This window comes from Camelina sativa, chromosome 16, assembly GCF_000633955.1.
Source record: "Camelina sativa cultivar DH55 chromosome 16, Cs, whole genome shotgun sequence".
Lineage (NCBI taxonomy): Eukaryota > Viridiplantae > Streptophyta > Magnoliopsida > Brassicales > Brassicaceae > Camelina > Camelina sativa.
In genome coordinates this window covers 28,029,095-28,044,218 of record NC_025700.1, presented here as the reverse complement: position 1 = coordinate 28,044,218, position 15,124 = coordinate 28,029,095, and the positions used below count along the sequence as shown (strand labels likewise).

General features: G+C 36.5%; 3 protein-coding genes and 1 pseudogene across 3 annotated transcripts; all 4 read left to right on the top strand.

Annotated features, from left to right (window-relative positions):
- On the top strand, window positions 872–4,346 carry LOC104754139 (annotated as a pseudogene).
- On the top strand, window positions 4,348–5,132 carry LOC104752936 (probable calcium-binding protein CML14). The gene has a single exon (XM_010475204.2). It carries the CDS (start codon window positions 4,462–4,464, stop codon window positions 4,909–4,911), a length of 450 nt encoding a protein of 149 aa, XP_010473506.1. The 5' UTR covers window positions 4,348–4,461; the 3' UTR covers window positions 4,912–5,132.
- On the top strand, window positions 6,326–9,835 carry LOC104752935 (primary amine oxidase-like). The gene is made up of 7 exons (XM_010475202.2): window positions 6,326–6,969; window positions 7,474–7,945; window positions 8,079–8,377; window positions 8,478–8,591; window positions 8,679–9,131; window positions 9,269–9,366; window positions 9,465–9,835. The coding sequence occupies exons 1-7, from the start codon at window positions 6,478–6,480 to the stop codon at window positions 9,673–9,675; spliced, it is 2,139 nt and encodes a 712-aa protein (XP_010473504.1). The 5' UTR covers window positions 6,326–6,477; the 3' UTR covers window positions 9,676–9,835.
- On the top strand, window positions 11,682–15,061 carry LOC104752934 (aspartate aminotransferase, cytoplasmic isozyme 2-like). Its single transcript, XM_010475201.2, has 12 exons — window positions 11,682–11,836; window positions 11,973–12,044; window positions 12,133–12,194; window positions 12,363–12,446; window positions 12,557–12,656; window positions 12,817–12,937; window positions 13,169–13,332; window positions 13,459–13,596; window positions 13,774–13,895; window positions 14,048–14,142; window positions 14,233–14,353; window positions 14,865–15,061. The coding sequence occupies exons 1-12, from the start codon at window positions 11,783–11,785 to the stop codon at window positions 14,947–14,949; spliced, it is 1,218 nt and encodes a 405-aa protein (XP_010473503.1). The 5' UTR covers window positions 11,682–11,782; the 3' UTR covers window positions 14,950–15,061.

Genomic DNA, 15,124 nt, shown 5'->3' with positions numbered 1-15,124 from the left:
TCTTTTTTTTTTTTTTTTTTTTTTCAGCAGCAAACAATCCATGGAACGCAACAAAGTTTGTAACATCTTTGATTCAGAATCACAAGGTGATTTAAAAACTCTCTCATAAGATTGTTTATTTCTGCCTTTTATTAAGTATTTTCAAATCACTTCCAGATCCTTACTTAACCATTCTTTTTCCTGTGTTATACTCTTCAGAATCCAGATACATCTCATAGGTTTTCATTACTGGGTTAATAACATTGAAGAGAGATAACTAGTGGTTCCAAGTTTTCTCAACTTACAACTATGGAGAAGAAGAATAACCAAAGATATGAGTCATATCATATGACTGTCTGTCACACTCAATAAGCTAAGATGGATACTCTTTTTGCCACACTTTGACTTTTGTTCTAGTCCATGGACGGAGCCAATATAGGATCATGTGGGTTAAATGACCCTGATGAATTTTTAAAACTGGTTAAATTTTTTAAGAAAAAATTAAATTGACCCTGGTAAAATAGTACAATTGACCCTTATAAAAAAATTTATTTTGACCCTGTAAACTAATTTCCTAGCTTCGCCACTGTTCTAGTCATTCCATGTTCTTCTTTAACTTGGTTTCTTTTTCTTCTAGTTCCCATGTTCTTCTTGCTTTATTACAAACTGAGAATAGCTTCCCTTTAATGCTGCAAGTGTCCCTCTGAGTTTGAGTGTTTTCGGTGACAATGGATCATTGAGGACCGGAATCTGTCAACGAATGGGAAGACCAAGATACCAAAATCGTTTCCTGCCTTTATTCTATCATCAGGTAATCATTTTTTCTTTTCTTTCTCTTCTCACTGAATTGCCGTTATTAGACTTATCTGATGATCCTTTTACAGTTAATACATGATGTTTTAACTGTGAATCGGGATTCGTCACTGGCTAAAATCAGAAACCACGCTTCTTCTTTTGTTGCTTTCTCTTTATTTTTGTAGAGTGAGGGTGTTGTTCATTTTGGATTGTATTATTGCTTTTGATTTACATACTGATCTTTCAGACTACATTTGTAGTGTGTTATTCAGTTGGTTTATGTTTTTCATTTTCCCTTAGCATCCTTTTCAGACTACATTTTCACACAATGAATAGTTTATGACAATACTAGGGGTTGTGATTTAACTCTAAACCTGTTGCGTGTGATGGTAAACTCAATCATCTTTTCTCTGCAGGTCTTCCTTCCCTTTGATGATCTATAGATTTATACTCTTTTATCCGATGTGGTATATTTCATAGGTTTGAGTGCCCTTAGAATTAAGCCTATTCCCATATTCTTGTAATGTATGTGTTTGGTTTTAGACGTGTCAACTGATCTCTTTTTTTGTTAATTTTCTTTCATTGACCTTTGTTTTCTTTAAAACATGGTTGCATCTTAAGTGATTATAACAATCTAAACTGGGCGATTAGTCATCGACATTCGTATCGTTGACCATTGTATTTCTTTTTGAAACATCTAGAGTGATTACAATAATCCAAACTGGGTGAGATTAAATCATTGACTTGTGTTTTCTGAAGTATAGTTGCATATAAAATGATTATAATAATCCTAAAACACTTCTTCAGCTTTAGCTTTGTTGTTTTGTTTTCTTTCTTTATTTTTGCTAAAAGGTTTACCTTCGTTGTTTGCTTGGTGAAAACATTACCTCTTTCATTCAACATGGGGAATTTTGTGTGCATCGAAATTTCTAGTGATCAAACGGTGGATCGTTTCATTAGATTCTTACGTGGTAAAGGTTATATTCGAAACCTTAAGAAGAATCTCAGGGCTCTGGAGAGGGAAATGGAAGATCTCAAAGCTATTCAACATGAGGTGCAGAACAAGGTAGCGAGAGAGGAGGCACGCCATCAACAAAGGCTTGAAGCTGTCCAGGTATGGCTTACCCGTGCCGATAGCATTGATTTACAAATCAAAAATCTACTTAGTACTTGTCCCGTTCAGCTTCAGAAGTTGTGTCTCTGTGGTTTATGTTCAAAAAATGTATGTTCGAGCTACAATTATGGGAAAAGCGTGTACTTGTTGTTGGAAGTGGTTAAGAATCTCATATCAGAAGGTAACTTCGAAGTGGTTGCTGAGCCGGCTCTGACTTCTGAAGTAGAGGAGAGGCCTACTCAATCTACGATTGGTCAGGATAAATTACTCCAAACGGCATGGAATCGCCTTATGGAAGATGGAGTCGGAATCATGGGTCTGCATGGTATGGGTGGTGTTGGCAAAACTACACTCTCCAAAAAATCCACAATAAGTTTTCTGAAATGGCTGGTGGCTTTGACGTTGTGATCTGGATCGTGGTGTCTCAAGGCGCAAAGATTTCAAAGATTCAAGAAGATATTGCACAAAAGCTACACCTTTGTGGCGACGAGTGGACCAACAAAAATGAAAGTGATAAGGCCACCGATATATACAAATTTTTAAAGAAGAAAAGATTTGTTTTGATGCTAGATGATATATGGGAGAAAGTGGATTTAGAGGCCACCGGAGTTCCGGATCCAATCAGAGAAATTGGACGCAAAGTAGTATTCACCACTCGTTCCCGAGAAGTATGTGGGCGGATGGGGGATCATGAACCAATGGAAATCAAATGTTTGGAACCAGAGGAAGCATGGGAATTGTTTAGAAACAAGGTCGGATACAATACATTAAGTAGAGATCCTGTTATTGTCCAGCTGGCAAGAAAGGTCGCTGAAAAATGTCGAGGTCTGCCACTTGCGCTCTGTGTCATTGGTGAGACAATGGCATCTAAAACTACTGTACAAGAATGGGAGCATGCAATCGATGTTTTGACTACATCCGCTGCAGAGTTTTCTGACATGGAAAATAAAATTCTCTCGATTCTCAAGTACAGTTACGATAACTTGGTGGATGAACATATCAAGTCGTGTTTTCTCTATTGTGCTCTGTTTCCAGAAGATGATAAGATAGATAAAGAAAAGTTGATAGACTACTGGATATGCGAAGGATTCATCGGAGACTACTATGTTGTAAAAAGATCTAGGAATAAAGGCTATGAGTTACTCGGTACACTTATCCGTGCAAATTTACTGACAGAGGTTGGTACAAAATTTGTTATGATGCATGACGTGGTTCGCGAAATGGCTTTGCGGATTGCATCAGATTTTGGGAAACAGAAAGAAAATTTTGTTGTACAAGCAAGAGTCGAATTACATGAAGTACCAAAAGTCAAGGACTGGGGAGCTGTGAGAAGAATGTCATTAATGGCTAATGATATTGAAGAGATAACATTCAGTTCCAAGTGTTCTCGTCTTACCACTCTGTTCCTCCAGAATAATAACTTGAAGAATTTCTCAGGTGAATTCATCCGGTCTATGAAAGAGCTAGCTGTTTTGGATCTATCAGGCAATTTCAACATCAATGAACTTCCAGAGCAGATATCGGAACTGACATCGTTGCAGTTTCTCGACTTGTCATATACAAGTATTAAGCAACTTCCTGTTGGTTTCCAAGAGTTGAAAAAGCTAAGTCACCTGAATTTGGCTTTTACAAATAGACTTTGTAGTATCAACGGGATATCAAAGTTGCCGAGTTTAAGAGTTTTGAAACTACAAGATTCTAATGTTGTTCACGGATACGTAAGCGAAAAATATTATAGTGACGAAACTAGAGCTCGTGCAGAGGTTAGCTTAGTGAAGAAGCTGCAGCTCTTGGAGCACCTACAAGTTCTAACCATATCTTTATCTACAGATTTGGGTTTGGAGCAAATTTCAGGCGATCAAAGGTTGGCAAACTGCATCAATGTTGTGCAAATGCATAAATTTCACCAGAAGCCGTTGAATATATCCTTGTTGGTGAATATGGAGAATCTTTGTGAGCTCAGAATGCGAAGTACTTATGTCTTGGAGATTGATTCATATATAAATTTCAGAGAAAGCAGAACAGACTTGTCTGATCTATACAATGCGACAAGTGCATGCTTCACCAACCTCTCCCTCGTGAATTTATTTGATTGCAAAGGCATTAAGGATCTGACTTGGCTATTGTTTGCTCCAAATCTTGTCGAGCTACACATTGTACATTTAGAAGAATTGGAAGAAGTTATAAACAAAGAGAAAGAAACCAATATTACAGGTCTCATTCCATTTTTGAAACTACAAAGCTTATCGTTGATCACATTGCCGAAGCTGGAGAGTGACTACTGGTGTCCTCTACCCTTTCCATTTTTGAGGGAATTAGATGCAAGTTATAAGGCTTTCTAAGCCCATATAACTAATTTAAGTAATCGGACCATTGATGATTGATCTGTAAACAGTATGAAACGACGGCGTGTAGTCTGTCTCGCTCACCTTCACATTAANAAAAAAAAAAAAAAAAAAAAAAAAAGACGTTACAAGTTACAACACTCGTCGTCAGGACCAAAAGAGATTTGATTTGATTTCTCCGCAAGAGATCCGACCCGAATCCGAAAACCCAGAAGAACCGAATCGAAGATGGGCAAAGATGGTTTGAGCGACGACCAAGTCTCATCAATGAAAGAAGCGTTCACGCTCTTCGACGCAGACGGCGACGGCAAAATCGCGCCGTCGGAGCTCGGAATCTTGATGCGATCACTCGGCGGCAATCCCACAGAATCACAGCTCAAATCGATCACAGCTACCGAGAATCTATCCTCTCCGTTCGATTTCAATCGATTCCTCGATCTAATGGCGAAACATCTGAAAACAGAGCCGTTCGATCGCCAGCTTCGTGATGCCTTCAAGGTACTCGACAAAGAAGGTACTGGAGTCGTAGCTGTAGCGGATCTGAGGCATATACTTACGAGTATCGGTGAGAAATTGCAGCCGAGTGAGTTTGATGAGTGGATCAAAGAGGTTGATGTTGGATCTGATGGTAAGATCCGTTATGAGGATTTTATTGCTAGAAACTTGGTTGCTAAGTGACAGAGAGAGAGAGAGAGATCTAAATCTCTAATTTGAAATTATACATTACTCTCTTCTCTTTGTTTGATTTGAAATGTGATGACGTGAACGGATCTTAGGGTTTGTTTCTGAAATGTTGATTTGTTAATGTAATTGGGAGTTTGGTGTTAGATTATATTCCACAGAATTGATAATTCTCTTGTCTTCTTAATGAGTTTGATAATTTAATTGAGTTGGATTAAGCTGTGTTATCGAAAAGATGGTTCCTTTTTTGATATAGAATTGTGAGAATGTTAGACATGTTCATTGGTGATTGAACTTAGCCTTCATGTTCTGCATCAAATCGTTGCTCTTTTGTCTTGTTCCTTACTTGGTGGTTTGGTGGAACTTAGTAGGATTGCTTGGGAACTTGGGATATTTGGTAGTAGAGATCTTGCGTTTGGTCTTCAGCTTTGTTAATTTAGACACCACTGGAATGAATGGTCTAATCATGTGAAAATGTGTTTGTTGGGTTTCCATGAAAGGATCATAAACTTGATGAAACACAGATTATTAGGAAGAAAGAGTCTATCTTTTTTTCTTCTCTGTGTATCTCTTTTTCTTCAAATCCTAAGCAACAAGTGTCTAGACATTATGTTGCAATGAGGTTTGTGGGTTCTAGTCGTGGTGGTTGGTGGTTCGGGTTGAGCTCGTTAAGGTTTGTTTTGGTGAAATGCCGATAGGATGAGGTGGGTTTATTTTGTTTCAAGGTACACGATGAGTTTTATCAACCGGTTAAGTAACTTATCTCTGTTATAGCATCAGAGGGTTTATTTTCGCGTTTTCAATAGGTGGGATTGTACAATGCAACTTGTTTTGGTTCGGTTAAGGATGCAGGACTGGGTGGAACTTGGAACACATTAGGGGGCAGGGTGTTTTGTAAACGATTAGAAGTTGGTAGACTCTCTATATTATTGATGGACCTAACTCAGCTCCCAGAAGCTAAATTAAGAAATGCATATTAATTCTTCCGATATGGGACTAACACTCTTGACCATCCAAATTAAAAAAAAAAAAAAAAACCAATAAGAAAGATATTTAGAGATGCAATCAAACGCAATCTAATTTAAAAAGATATCAATTTGGTAAACTCTATACATCATCACACACAGATGCGATCGTACTTAGACTCATGAATATAACACTTAATTAGAATTTAATTACGTTGACAAACTCTAGCTTTAGAGTATAGTTTCGTTCGTGTGGTGTATATACTGGTGAAGTTCTGATCTGACCAAAAATGAAACGATCACATAGTCGAACCAAACGTAACCATTTAGGTTTTTTTCTGTGTGTGTTTAAATTAGTTTTCTAGCATTTGTAAATGACATCAACATTTTATAAAACAAATAGCCTAAACCATTTGCATGGTTAGAATAAATTAGTAATATATCTCATAGATGCGATCAAACGTAGAATTGTTAAAAAGCCTTAATAATTGTTTATTTCTTATTAACATGTTTAATTGGACTAAATTACTAATTTTTCTGTTCTCTCAGCTTTTATAACTAACTGTATTGAGAATAGTCAGAAGCTCTCACTCAAACGATGGGTGAACCATCTTTTGCTCGTCTCTCTCTCTTGTTCTTTGGGTTTCTCCTTATCTTCGCCACATACTCTTGGGTCTTTAGACCCGACTCAGGCTTCTTGTTTGGTACCCGAGTCGGAAAAACTCTCCGGTCGGATCCTAGGGTTCGCGTTGACCACTCTACCGAAAAGCCTCGTCATCCACTTGATCCACTAACGGTGCGAGAAATCGAGAGAGTCAGAACCATACTCTCGGGTTATGATCCGGGTTTCGGTTCCGGGTCGGCCACGATTCACTCTATGGCCCTCGATGAGCCGGAGAAGAGACGTGTCGTCAAGTGGAAGAAGGGAAACAAGCTTCCGTCACGAAGAGCTGCGGTCGTAGCGTATTGGGGTGGTCAAGCACATGAGATAACGGTGGATCTTGATTCGGGTCGGGTCGTTTCTGATTTGGTTAACCCGACTTCAGGGTACCCGATTCTCACCTTGAACGACGTCTTCGCTGCTTCGCAGGTATCGATCGTTTTCTTGAAAGAAACAAGAAGATTTCGATTTAGCTTAGTGGTTTGGTTCGGTTCACCTCCTGGCCAACACGTAGAAAGTGTTACAAAAATAAACAGTAACAAACAAAACTAGGGATAGATTTTGTCTGGCTATCTCCACTATCTTATCAGTTCTTTATATTTCTTTCTTTCAGTTCAGTGATTAGGTTCGATTTTTTGTTATATATTAAAAAAAATTAGGTTCGATTTTTGTGGTTACCAAAACTGAATCGATTTTAATCATACTAAACTTATTTTAATATCTAATTTATTTCTTCGTTTGTGCGTTAAGGATCGGATCAGTTTAAATACAGAGACCACTTTTAATTTTTAACTGAAAGTTACAGGTTTTGTTCTCTTCTTTTTGTCGGTTTAGTACAAAACCCTTTTTGTCTACAACTCTCTCACTCATACGATACACTTCCACTTTTTTTATTAAATGCTTTAATAACTGTTGTCAACAACAACATTGTAGGTTCCTTTGGAGAGCGTCGAATTCAACCGCTCGATCGAAGCACGTGGGGTTAAGTTTTCCGATTTAGTTTGCATCACGCCGTTCGCGGGATGGTTTGGACCGGAAGAAGAAGGACGTAGAGTCATAAGAGTTCAATGTTACACGTTACAAGGCACTACGAATTATTTCATGAGACCACTCGAAGGTCTTTATGTAATGGTCGATATAGACAAATTGGAGGTTATCAAGATCATCGACAAAGGCCCAATTACCATTCCCAAAGCCTCCGGTACAGAATACCGGTTTGGTATTCAGAATAAACCGGTGCATATGGATCGAATTAACCCCATTTCGATGGAGCAACCGGATGGTCCAAGTTTTAGGGTCGAAGATGGACATCTGGTTAAGTGGGCTAATTGGCAATTCCATATTAAAGCGGACCAACGAGCTGGTATGATCATATCTCAGGCCACGGTTCGTGACTCCGAGACAGGTATATAATAAAATTAGATGCCATAAAATTGTGTCAATATGTCACAATGACACTATCATATCATTTTTCTAAATTTACGTAGAGAACGCACAACACAACACTTAATGTTTATTTGTGTGACGAGGGCATGCAGGTGAACCAAGAAGTGTGATGTACAAAGGATTCCCATCAGAGTTGTTCGTACCATACATGGACCCGGAGGAAGGATGGTACTACAAAGGTTACATGGATGCAGGCGAGCTCGGTTTAGGACCCACAGCCATGCCGCTCGTGCCACTCAACGATTGCCCTCGAAATGCTTACTATATAGACGGCGTTTTCGCCTCTCCAGACGGAAAAGCCATTGTTCAACCTAATATGATATGCTTGTTTGAACGCTATGCAGGCGATATCAGTTGGAGGCATACTGAGATTGTATTTTCCGACGCTGACGTAAGTATTTGGACCTAAGGGTGTTAAATCTACTGATAGGCTTTTAGCTTTGCTTTTTACTTTGTATGAGAATTAGTTTCTAAATTGAAGATTTAAACAGGTAAGAGAGTCAAGGCCAAAAGTTACATTGGTCGCTCGAATGGCAACTTCGGTTGGAAACTACGACTATATTTTTGATTGGGAGTTTCAGACTGATGGTTTGATCCGCGTTACGGTATGATGTCAAAACATTGTCATTTTGTTTCGTTTTTATATGAAATTCTTAAATTTCCTTATATAAGTTAATGCTATTGTTTGTTAGGTCGCAGCTTCGGGGATGTTAATGGTGAAAGGAACACCTTACGAGAATGTAGAGGACTTAGGTGATAAAGAGGATGACGCTGGACCGTTAATCTCTGAAAATGTGATTGGAGTCGTCCATGATCATTTCATAACGTTTCATCTAGACATGGACATCGATGGACCGACTAATAATTCTTTGGTTAAGGTTCATCTAGAGAAGAAGAGAGTTCCTACGGGAAAATCACCGAGGAAGAGTTACTTGAAGGTCAAGAAATATATAGCCAAGACTGAGAAAGATGCTCAGATCAAATTGAGCCTCTATGACCCATATGAATTCCACATTGTGAACCCAAACCGAAAATCTCGGGTTGGAAACCCGGCTGGTTACAGGATCATACCGGGTGGTAATGCAGCGAGTTTACTTGATCACGATGATCCCCCTCAAATTCGAGGTGCATTCACCAATAATCAGGTATTTAATTTTAGGCTATTGCTCTTATGTGTGAGATTCTGATTAGATGAAGTCCCGGTTTATGACTTAATCTGTCCAAATGTTTGGTTTACTCGGTATGACCTAATCCGTCCAAATGTTTGGTTTACTCGGTTCAGATATGGGTGACTCCGTATAACCGGTCAGAACAGTATGCCGGAGGAGTTCTAATGTACCAGAGTCATGGTGATGACACACTACAAGTTTGGTCAGACCGGTACGAAACTAACCAATTGAGTCACACTCACACCGTTTCTGGTTAGAGTTTTTGGGTTGGAACATTTCTCTGAAATCTTTTCTTTTGTGGTGAAACAGGGACCGTCCGATCGAAAACAAGGACATAGTTTTGTGGTACACACTAGGGTTCCATCATGTACCTTGCCAAGAAGATTATCCGGTTATGCCAACCGTTGCAGCTAGCTTCGAGCTAAAACCGGCCAATTTCTTTGATTCCAATCCGATTCTTGGACTGGCGCCTTTCTTCGACAAAGACTTACCGGTCTGTAAACCGTTTGCTTCATCTTGATCGGTTCGGTCTCACATAGTTTTAGATCAGATCAAACCAACCGTTGTAGAAGTTTATTACCGTTTTCGCAATAATACCAAAACGTTCAACATATAATTCTTACAGAAAGCCCATAATATTGTTGGTGGTTTTTGTTTCATTGAAAAAAAGATTTCATCTACACTTGCTAAATTAATTTGTGTTATACTTCAAATTAATCAGATCAAACCAACGGTTGTAGAAGTTTATTACCGTTTTCTTCAAAGTATCTACAATGTAATTTGAGGTACTAAAGTTTTAGGAAAATATCGAGTGATAGTTGGATTTGGTTAGACAATGTATAGTAACTATAGTTGGTAAACGGAAAAACGGCTAATTCCCCCCGAAATTAATTGTTTTATCGTATTTATACACAGATCTTTGGAGTGTGTTTAAAACTACATGAACTTAACTAAAATTTGAATTTTCCACATGAACTATCGAAATCAAGCCAAAATCATCAAATCGAGTAACGGTGTTACTGTTCCGTTAATAGATGATGACTGGATGCCACTTTGTACCCTTAAACGACATTGTTTTATTGTTTTAAGAAAAAAACTGAAGTAAAATAAATTTCAAAAACTGAAAGATCGAACCATAGAACTCTAACGCACGTGAGCAGGCGATTTAGCAGCTGAACTATAGTAACAAATAGTACAATTACAAACGTATATATACTTATACGATGCAAGTTAAAAAACTAAGAAAAATAAAAGCTTATCCTTTCTTCTCCCCCCCCCCACGATCTTCGTTTTCTTGTTTCTACGCACTTCTTTCGCCGCGTCTTCAACAATTGTGATATTTATGACTATTAAGTTTTCTTAATTTCAAATTAGGATGTCATATATCAACTGCAGAGGTTAATTTCAAATTAAGATGTCAAGAGCTGAGATATTTATCACCCAATTCAATTTCAGTTACAATTTTTTTTTTATAAAATCAAGTTCAGCTATTAAGGATCGGATTTTATACATGATTTTAATCAATTTTGATCTAAACTAACAAAAAAAATCTCAATTCTTGATCCAATCCATGAAAAATCAACAGTCACAGTCGCAATGTTATCGGAGAAGAGAAAACAAAAGCAGAGAAAATGCTTTCCTTTTCTTTTATAATTTCTGTGTTGTCTTAGATATATTTTTTATCCATTTCATATTTAACGAAAAGTTACAGTAGTTTAGCTGGTTTTATGGTTGGTCGTGAGTATTAGAGGTCGGGGGTTCAACTGCCTATTTTGAACAAATTTGATTTTTTTTTCTTAAAACAATAAAACGACATCGTTTAAGGGTCCAGTGTGGCATCCAATCATCATATATTAATGGAACAGTAACACCGTTACTCGATTTGATGGTTTTAGCTTGATTTTGATAGTTCATATGGAAAATTCAAATTTTAGTTAAGCTCATGTAGTTTTAGGCACACTACAAAAATCTGTGTATGAATACGATAAAGCAACTAAGTTTAGAGGGGAATTAGCCGTTTTTCCATTGATAAACAATGATAAATTTTTAACGAAATTTTGTTTATAATTTCAACTAATATTTATATATCATTGTGGTAATATTTAACTCTTTGTCGCAATGTTTAATGTCATTTATTTATTATTGTGGTACAATGTCCCATTAATCAATAGACCAAAAAAAATTGATTAATAATCAATACACTGTGAAAATAAATCGACGGACGCTTTCTTGCGTAGCAAATTCATGGAGCAGGAGAGAGGACCATATCCAAAAATTTCAACGTTTATACTCTTGTATGTAGTATATTTTAGTTTTTTTAATTTTAAATGTGGATTTGAAGTCTTCATCGTGACGAGGATTTCGATTTGATATAGTATAACTTATATTGCGTGTTTCACCAAAAAAAAAGGGCTATATTGCGTGTAATTTTGGAAATTTTAAACCAAAGAAAAAAAATGAGGTTATTATTAAAACCGTCATCAATTTGGTTGGTGAACATAATGATTCTTATGACCTTCTTTTGATACAAATGTCCATGTTATATCTTTAACTTCTCAACACTTTGTTCAAATTGTTTCTCTTTTTGCTTTCGTCAAACCCATTTCAACCGATTTCAATCGTTCCACATGAATTCCATCTTGTCAACCGTCCTTCCTGCTCCCGAAGATCCCATTCTCAGTGTACTCCAAGGCTCTTCATTAATTAATTACACATATCTCTTTTTTTTTTTTGTTATTTCAACAAAATGTAGATCAAGTGTTCTGTTTTTATGTTTATCTTTTTTCTTATACATACATTGTATGATTCTGGAAACAGGTTATTTTTGGTTGTAGAGATGATCCTAGTCCGGTTAAGTTGAATTTGGGTTTAGGTTCCTATCGGACTGAGGTAATCAATCTTATAAAATATATGATCATGTTAATCAGCCATTCTATTAGCTCATGTTTTAATTAGATTTTTTTTTTTTTTTCTGAAGGAAGGAAAGCCTTTTGTTCTTGATGTTGTGAGAAGAGCAGAGCAACAATTAGCCAAGGACCTGTAAGTTAATAATTTTTTGTTAGTTTAAAGCAACTTTTGTTTATATCAAAAATCCTCAAAAATTTTGGACATCCTAAATACTTTTTTTTTTCATTAAAAAAATAAGAAACCGAAATGGAAACACAAACTCAGCCTATGATTTTTTGATTTTCCTGATTTTACCTCAAGGTCTAAGAACAAGGATTATCCTCCCCTTACTGGACTTCCTGATTTTAATAAATTAAGTGCCAAGCTCATCTTAGGTGATGATAGGTAATATCTTCACTGCTATTTTCTCTCGTCTTTTTATAAGTTATGTTATTAAATTTGCATTCCACTTACTAGAAATGTTGTCTTCTTTTGTTTTGTTTTGTTTTGGGCAGTCTTGCTTTGCAAGAGAATAGAGTTGTCACAGTCCAGTGTTTGTCTGGTACTGGTTCTTTGAGAGTTGGAGCTGAGTTTCTAGCAAACAATAACAAAGAAGTAAATAATTTCACTATTTGTTCAATTATGTCGATGGCTTGTAAGAGAAATTGAAAAAGTCATATTAAAATTTGCTACATACATACTGCTACGTATTAGTGAGGACACATTGTGGAACTTGTTCCTTTTTGGATGATTGTTTTTCTTATGTTTCTCACAGCGTACAGTGTTTCTTCCCATACCAACTTGGGGAAATCATCTCGGTATTTTCAGTTTCGGGGATTTATCTGTAAAGCATTTCCGTTACTATGATCGGAAAAGCCGAGGACTCGACTTCAAAGGTTGTCTTTAAAATTCTGTCCTTAAACTCTCTGTTTTTTTTTTTTACCTTTTTAACATTCATCATTGTTACATTTTATCTAATTAGTTATGTTTGCTCCCATTTTGATTGACCCACTCACACCAAACTTTCACCAATTCTTTCATGATAATATGTTAAGTGTATACCAAGCATTGCTTTTATTCAAAAAAAAAAAAATCATTGCTCTAAGGGAAGACTTGATTTCAAACAGGCTTGCTTGAGGATCTTGGCACTACACCGCCTGGAGCGATAGTGGTCTTGCAAGCTTGTGGACATAACCCCACAGGAGTTGACCCAACATTCGAACAATGGGAACATATTAGGCAAATAGTGAGATCTAAAGGCTTGTTACCCTTCTTTGATTGTGCATATCAGGTAAAGTCATATGTTTGTTGTGCTAGTTGTGATTTTTTTCTTAAGAAGTGTTATTTTCTCATCTTAATCCGAGGTTAAAAAAAAAACGTAACATGATTCATTTTTTTCTCTCTCTAAACTTTTCAGGGCTTTGCTAGTGGTAACCTTGACTCAGATGCACAAGCGGTTCGTATGTTTCTTGCTGATGGAGGTGAATGTTTGATAGCTCAAAGTTATGCCAAAAATATGGGTCTCTATAGTGAGCGTATTGGCGCTCTTAACATTGTAAGAAACTAAAATTTTCAGTTTCATCGTCAAAAGAAAAGTAATCAATTTTTTTTTTGAAGAATGTTAGATATTAGAAAAATGTGTCTATTGTTTTTTTTTTTTACACCCAAACATAGATACTGAGTTTGAAACAAGGGCAGGCCATATAATCCTTGTGGTCTAATAAATGTGAAGGTATGCGAATCAGAAGATGTGGCTAGGAAAGTTGAAAGCCAAGTTATACTCATCGTGAGGTCAATGTATCTCTGCCCACCTATCCATGGAGCATCCATTGTTACCACAATTCTTAAAAACAGGTAATGATTATATATGCATATACGAAGGAGTTAGAATCATTCTTGATGAGTTGAACTACATATTAACATTGTTTGGGCTTCGTTTACTTGTACGGAATCATGCATAATAGATTTTGATTGTGTTGAAAGTTTCTGTACATACTTTTTGGCAGTGATATGTACAACGACTGGACCATTGAGCTGAAAGGAATGGCTGACCGCATAATTAGCATGCGTCAACAGTTATATGAAGCCATACAAGCTAGAGGTTTGGTTTAATGTATTTTTGTCCCTTCACTTTTTTTTTTGTTTTTGTTAGTCTTCTCTCAGATTTGAATCATTCATAAGTTTTGCTCAGGTACACCTGGCGATTGGAGTCACATTATTAAGCATATTGGAATGTTTACTTTTACCGGATTGAATGAGGAGCAAGTTCGCTTGATGGCCAACGAATATCACATTTACATGACTTATGATGGGTAAGAGAACTATCAATTATCAAATATGTAGTCTTTTCAAAGGATTACAGTGCTAGTAAGACTTAAAGAGGATTATTAGGAACAAGTAGATACATTTACGCCTATTGTCATTCATTTCACTTAGTACTAAATAGAAGTGTCATTTTGTTATCAAATTAGTTGGTAGTTGTAGAACTTCAATTAAGAAACATATAAATATAATAGGGATGAACGTATGAACGGAATTTAAATGAAATATTGACATTTGACTTATTTGTTTTGCAACTTTGGAAAGGAATATTTTGCTCATTTGTTTTTCAAATTTTCAAAGAAGATTATTCTTTTTCCATCTATGTTCTTTGTAAATGCTTGAAAAAGTATTAGTTTTGTCCTCTAGTCTTGGTGGGAATGTCTTGAAGCATTTAAGACCGTTGTTTAGGCCATTCACTTCTATCATAAATTAAAAGTTATTTATTTGTGTATTTTCATGAAAATAAAACTTAGCTTCAAAATGAAAATTTTGTATTTGCAGGAGGATAAGCATGGCAAGTCTAAGTTCGAACACAGTTCCTCAACTCGCTGATGCTATACATGCTGTTGTTACTCGCTTCATCTAAACTTTGTGCTCTCTCTGTTCTTTTATGTAAAACTGACCAAAATGAGGATTGTGACCTTTAAAAACCAACAAAGTTTATTTTTATTTTGTTTTCATTTTCACTTTTCATGTTATATGAATCCACTCTCAGTAGATGAATTAAATCCAATATTGTAGATTACGCATATACAACAAAC

Bases quoted from the DNA above. Each gene is read 5' to 3' on its own strand.
- LOC104752936 (XM_010475204.2), top strand. From the start codon at position 4,462: ATGGGCAAAGATGGTTTGAGCGACGACCAAGTCTCATCAATGAAAGAA.
- LOC104752935 (XM_010475202.2), top strand. From the start codon at position 6,478: ATGGGTGAACCATCTTTTGCTCGTCTCTCTCTCTTGTTCTTTGGGTTT. The intron at 6,970-7,473 runs GTATCGATCGTT...ACAACATTGTAG, and splicing joins ACGTCTTCGCTGCTTCGCAG to GTTCCTTTGGAGAGCGTCGA. The intron at 9,367-9,464 runs GTACGAAACTAA...GTGGTGAAACAG, and splicing joins CTACAAGTTTGGTCAGACCG to GGACCGTCCGATCGAAAACA.
- LOC104752934 (XM_010475201.2), top strand. From the start codon at position 11,783: ATGAATTCCATCTTGTCAACCGTCCTTCCTGCTCCCGAAGATCCCATT. The intron at 13,333-13,458 runs GTAAAGTCATAT...TAAACTTTTCAG, and splicing joins TCTTTGATTGTGCATATCAG to GGCTTTGCTAGTGGTAACCT. The intron at 13,597-13,773 runs GTAAGAAACTAA...ATAAATGTGAAG, and splicing joins GTATTGGCGCTCTTAACATT to GTATGCGAATCAGAAGATGT.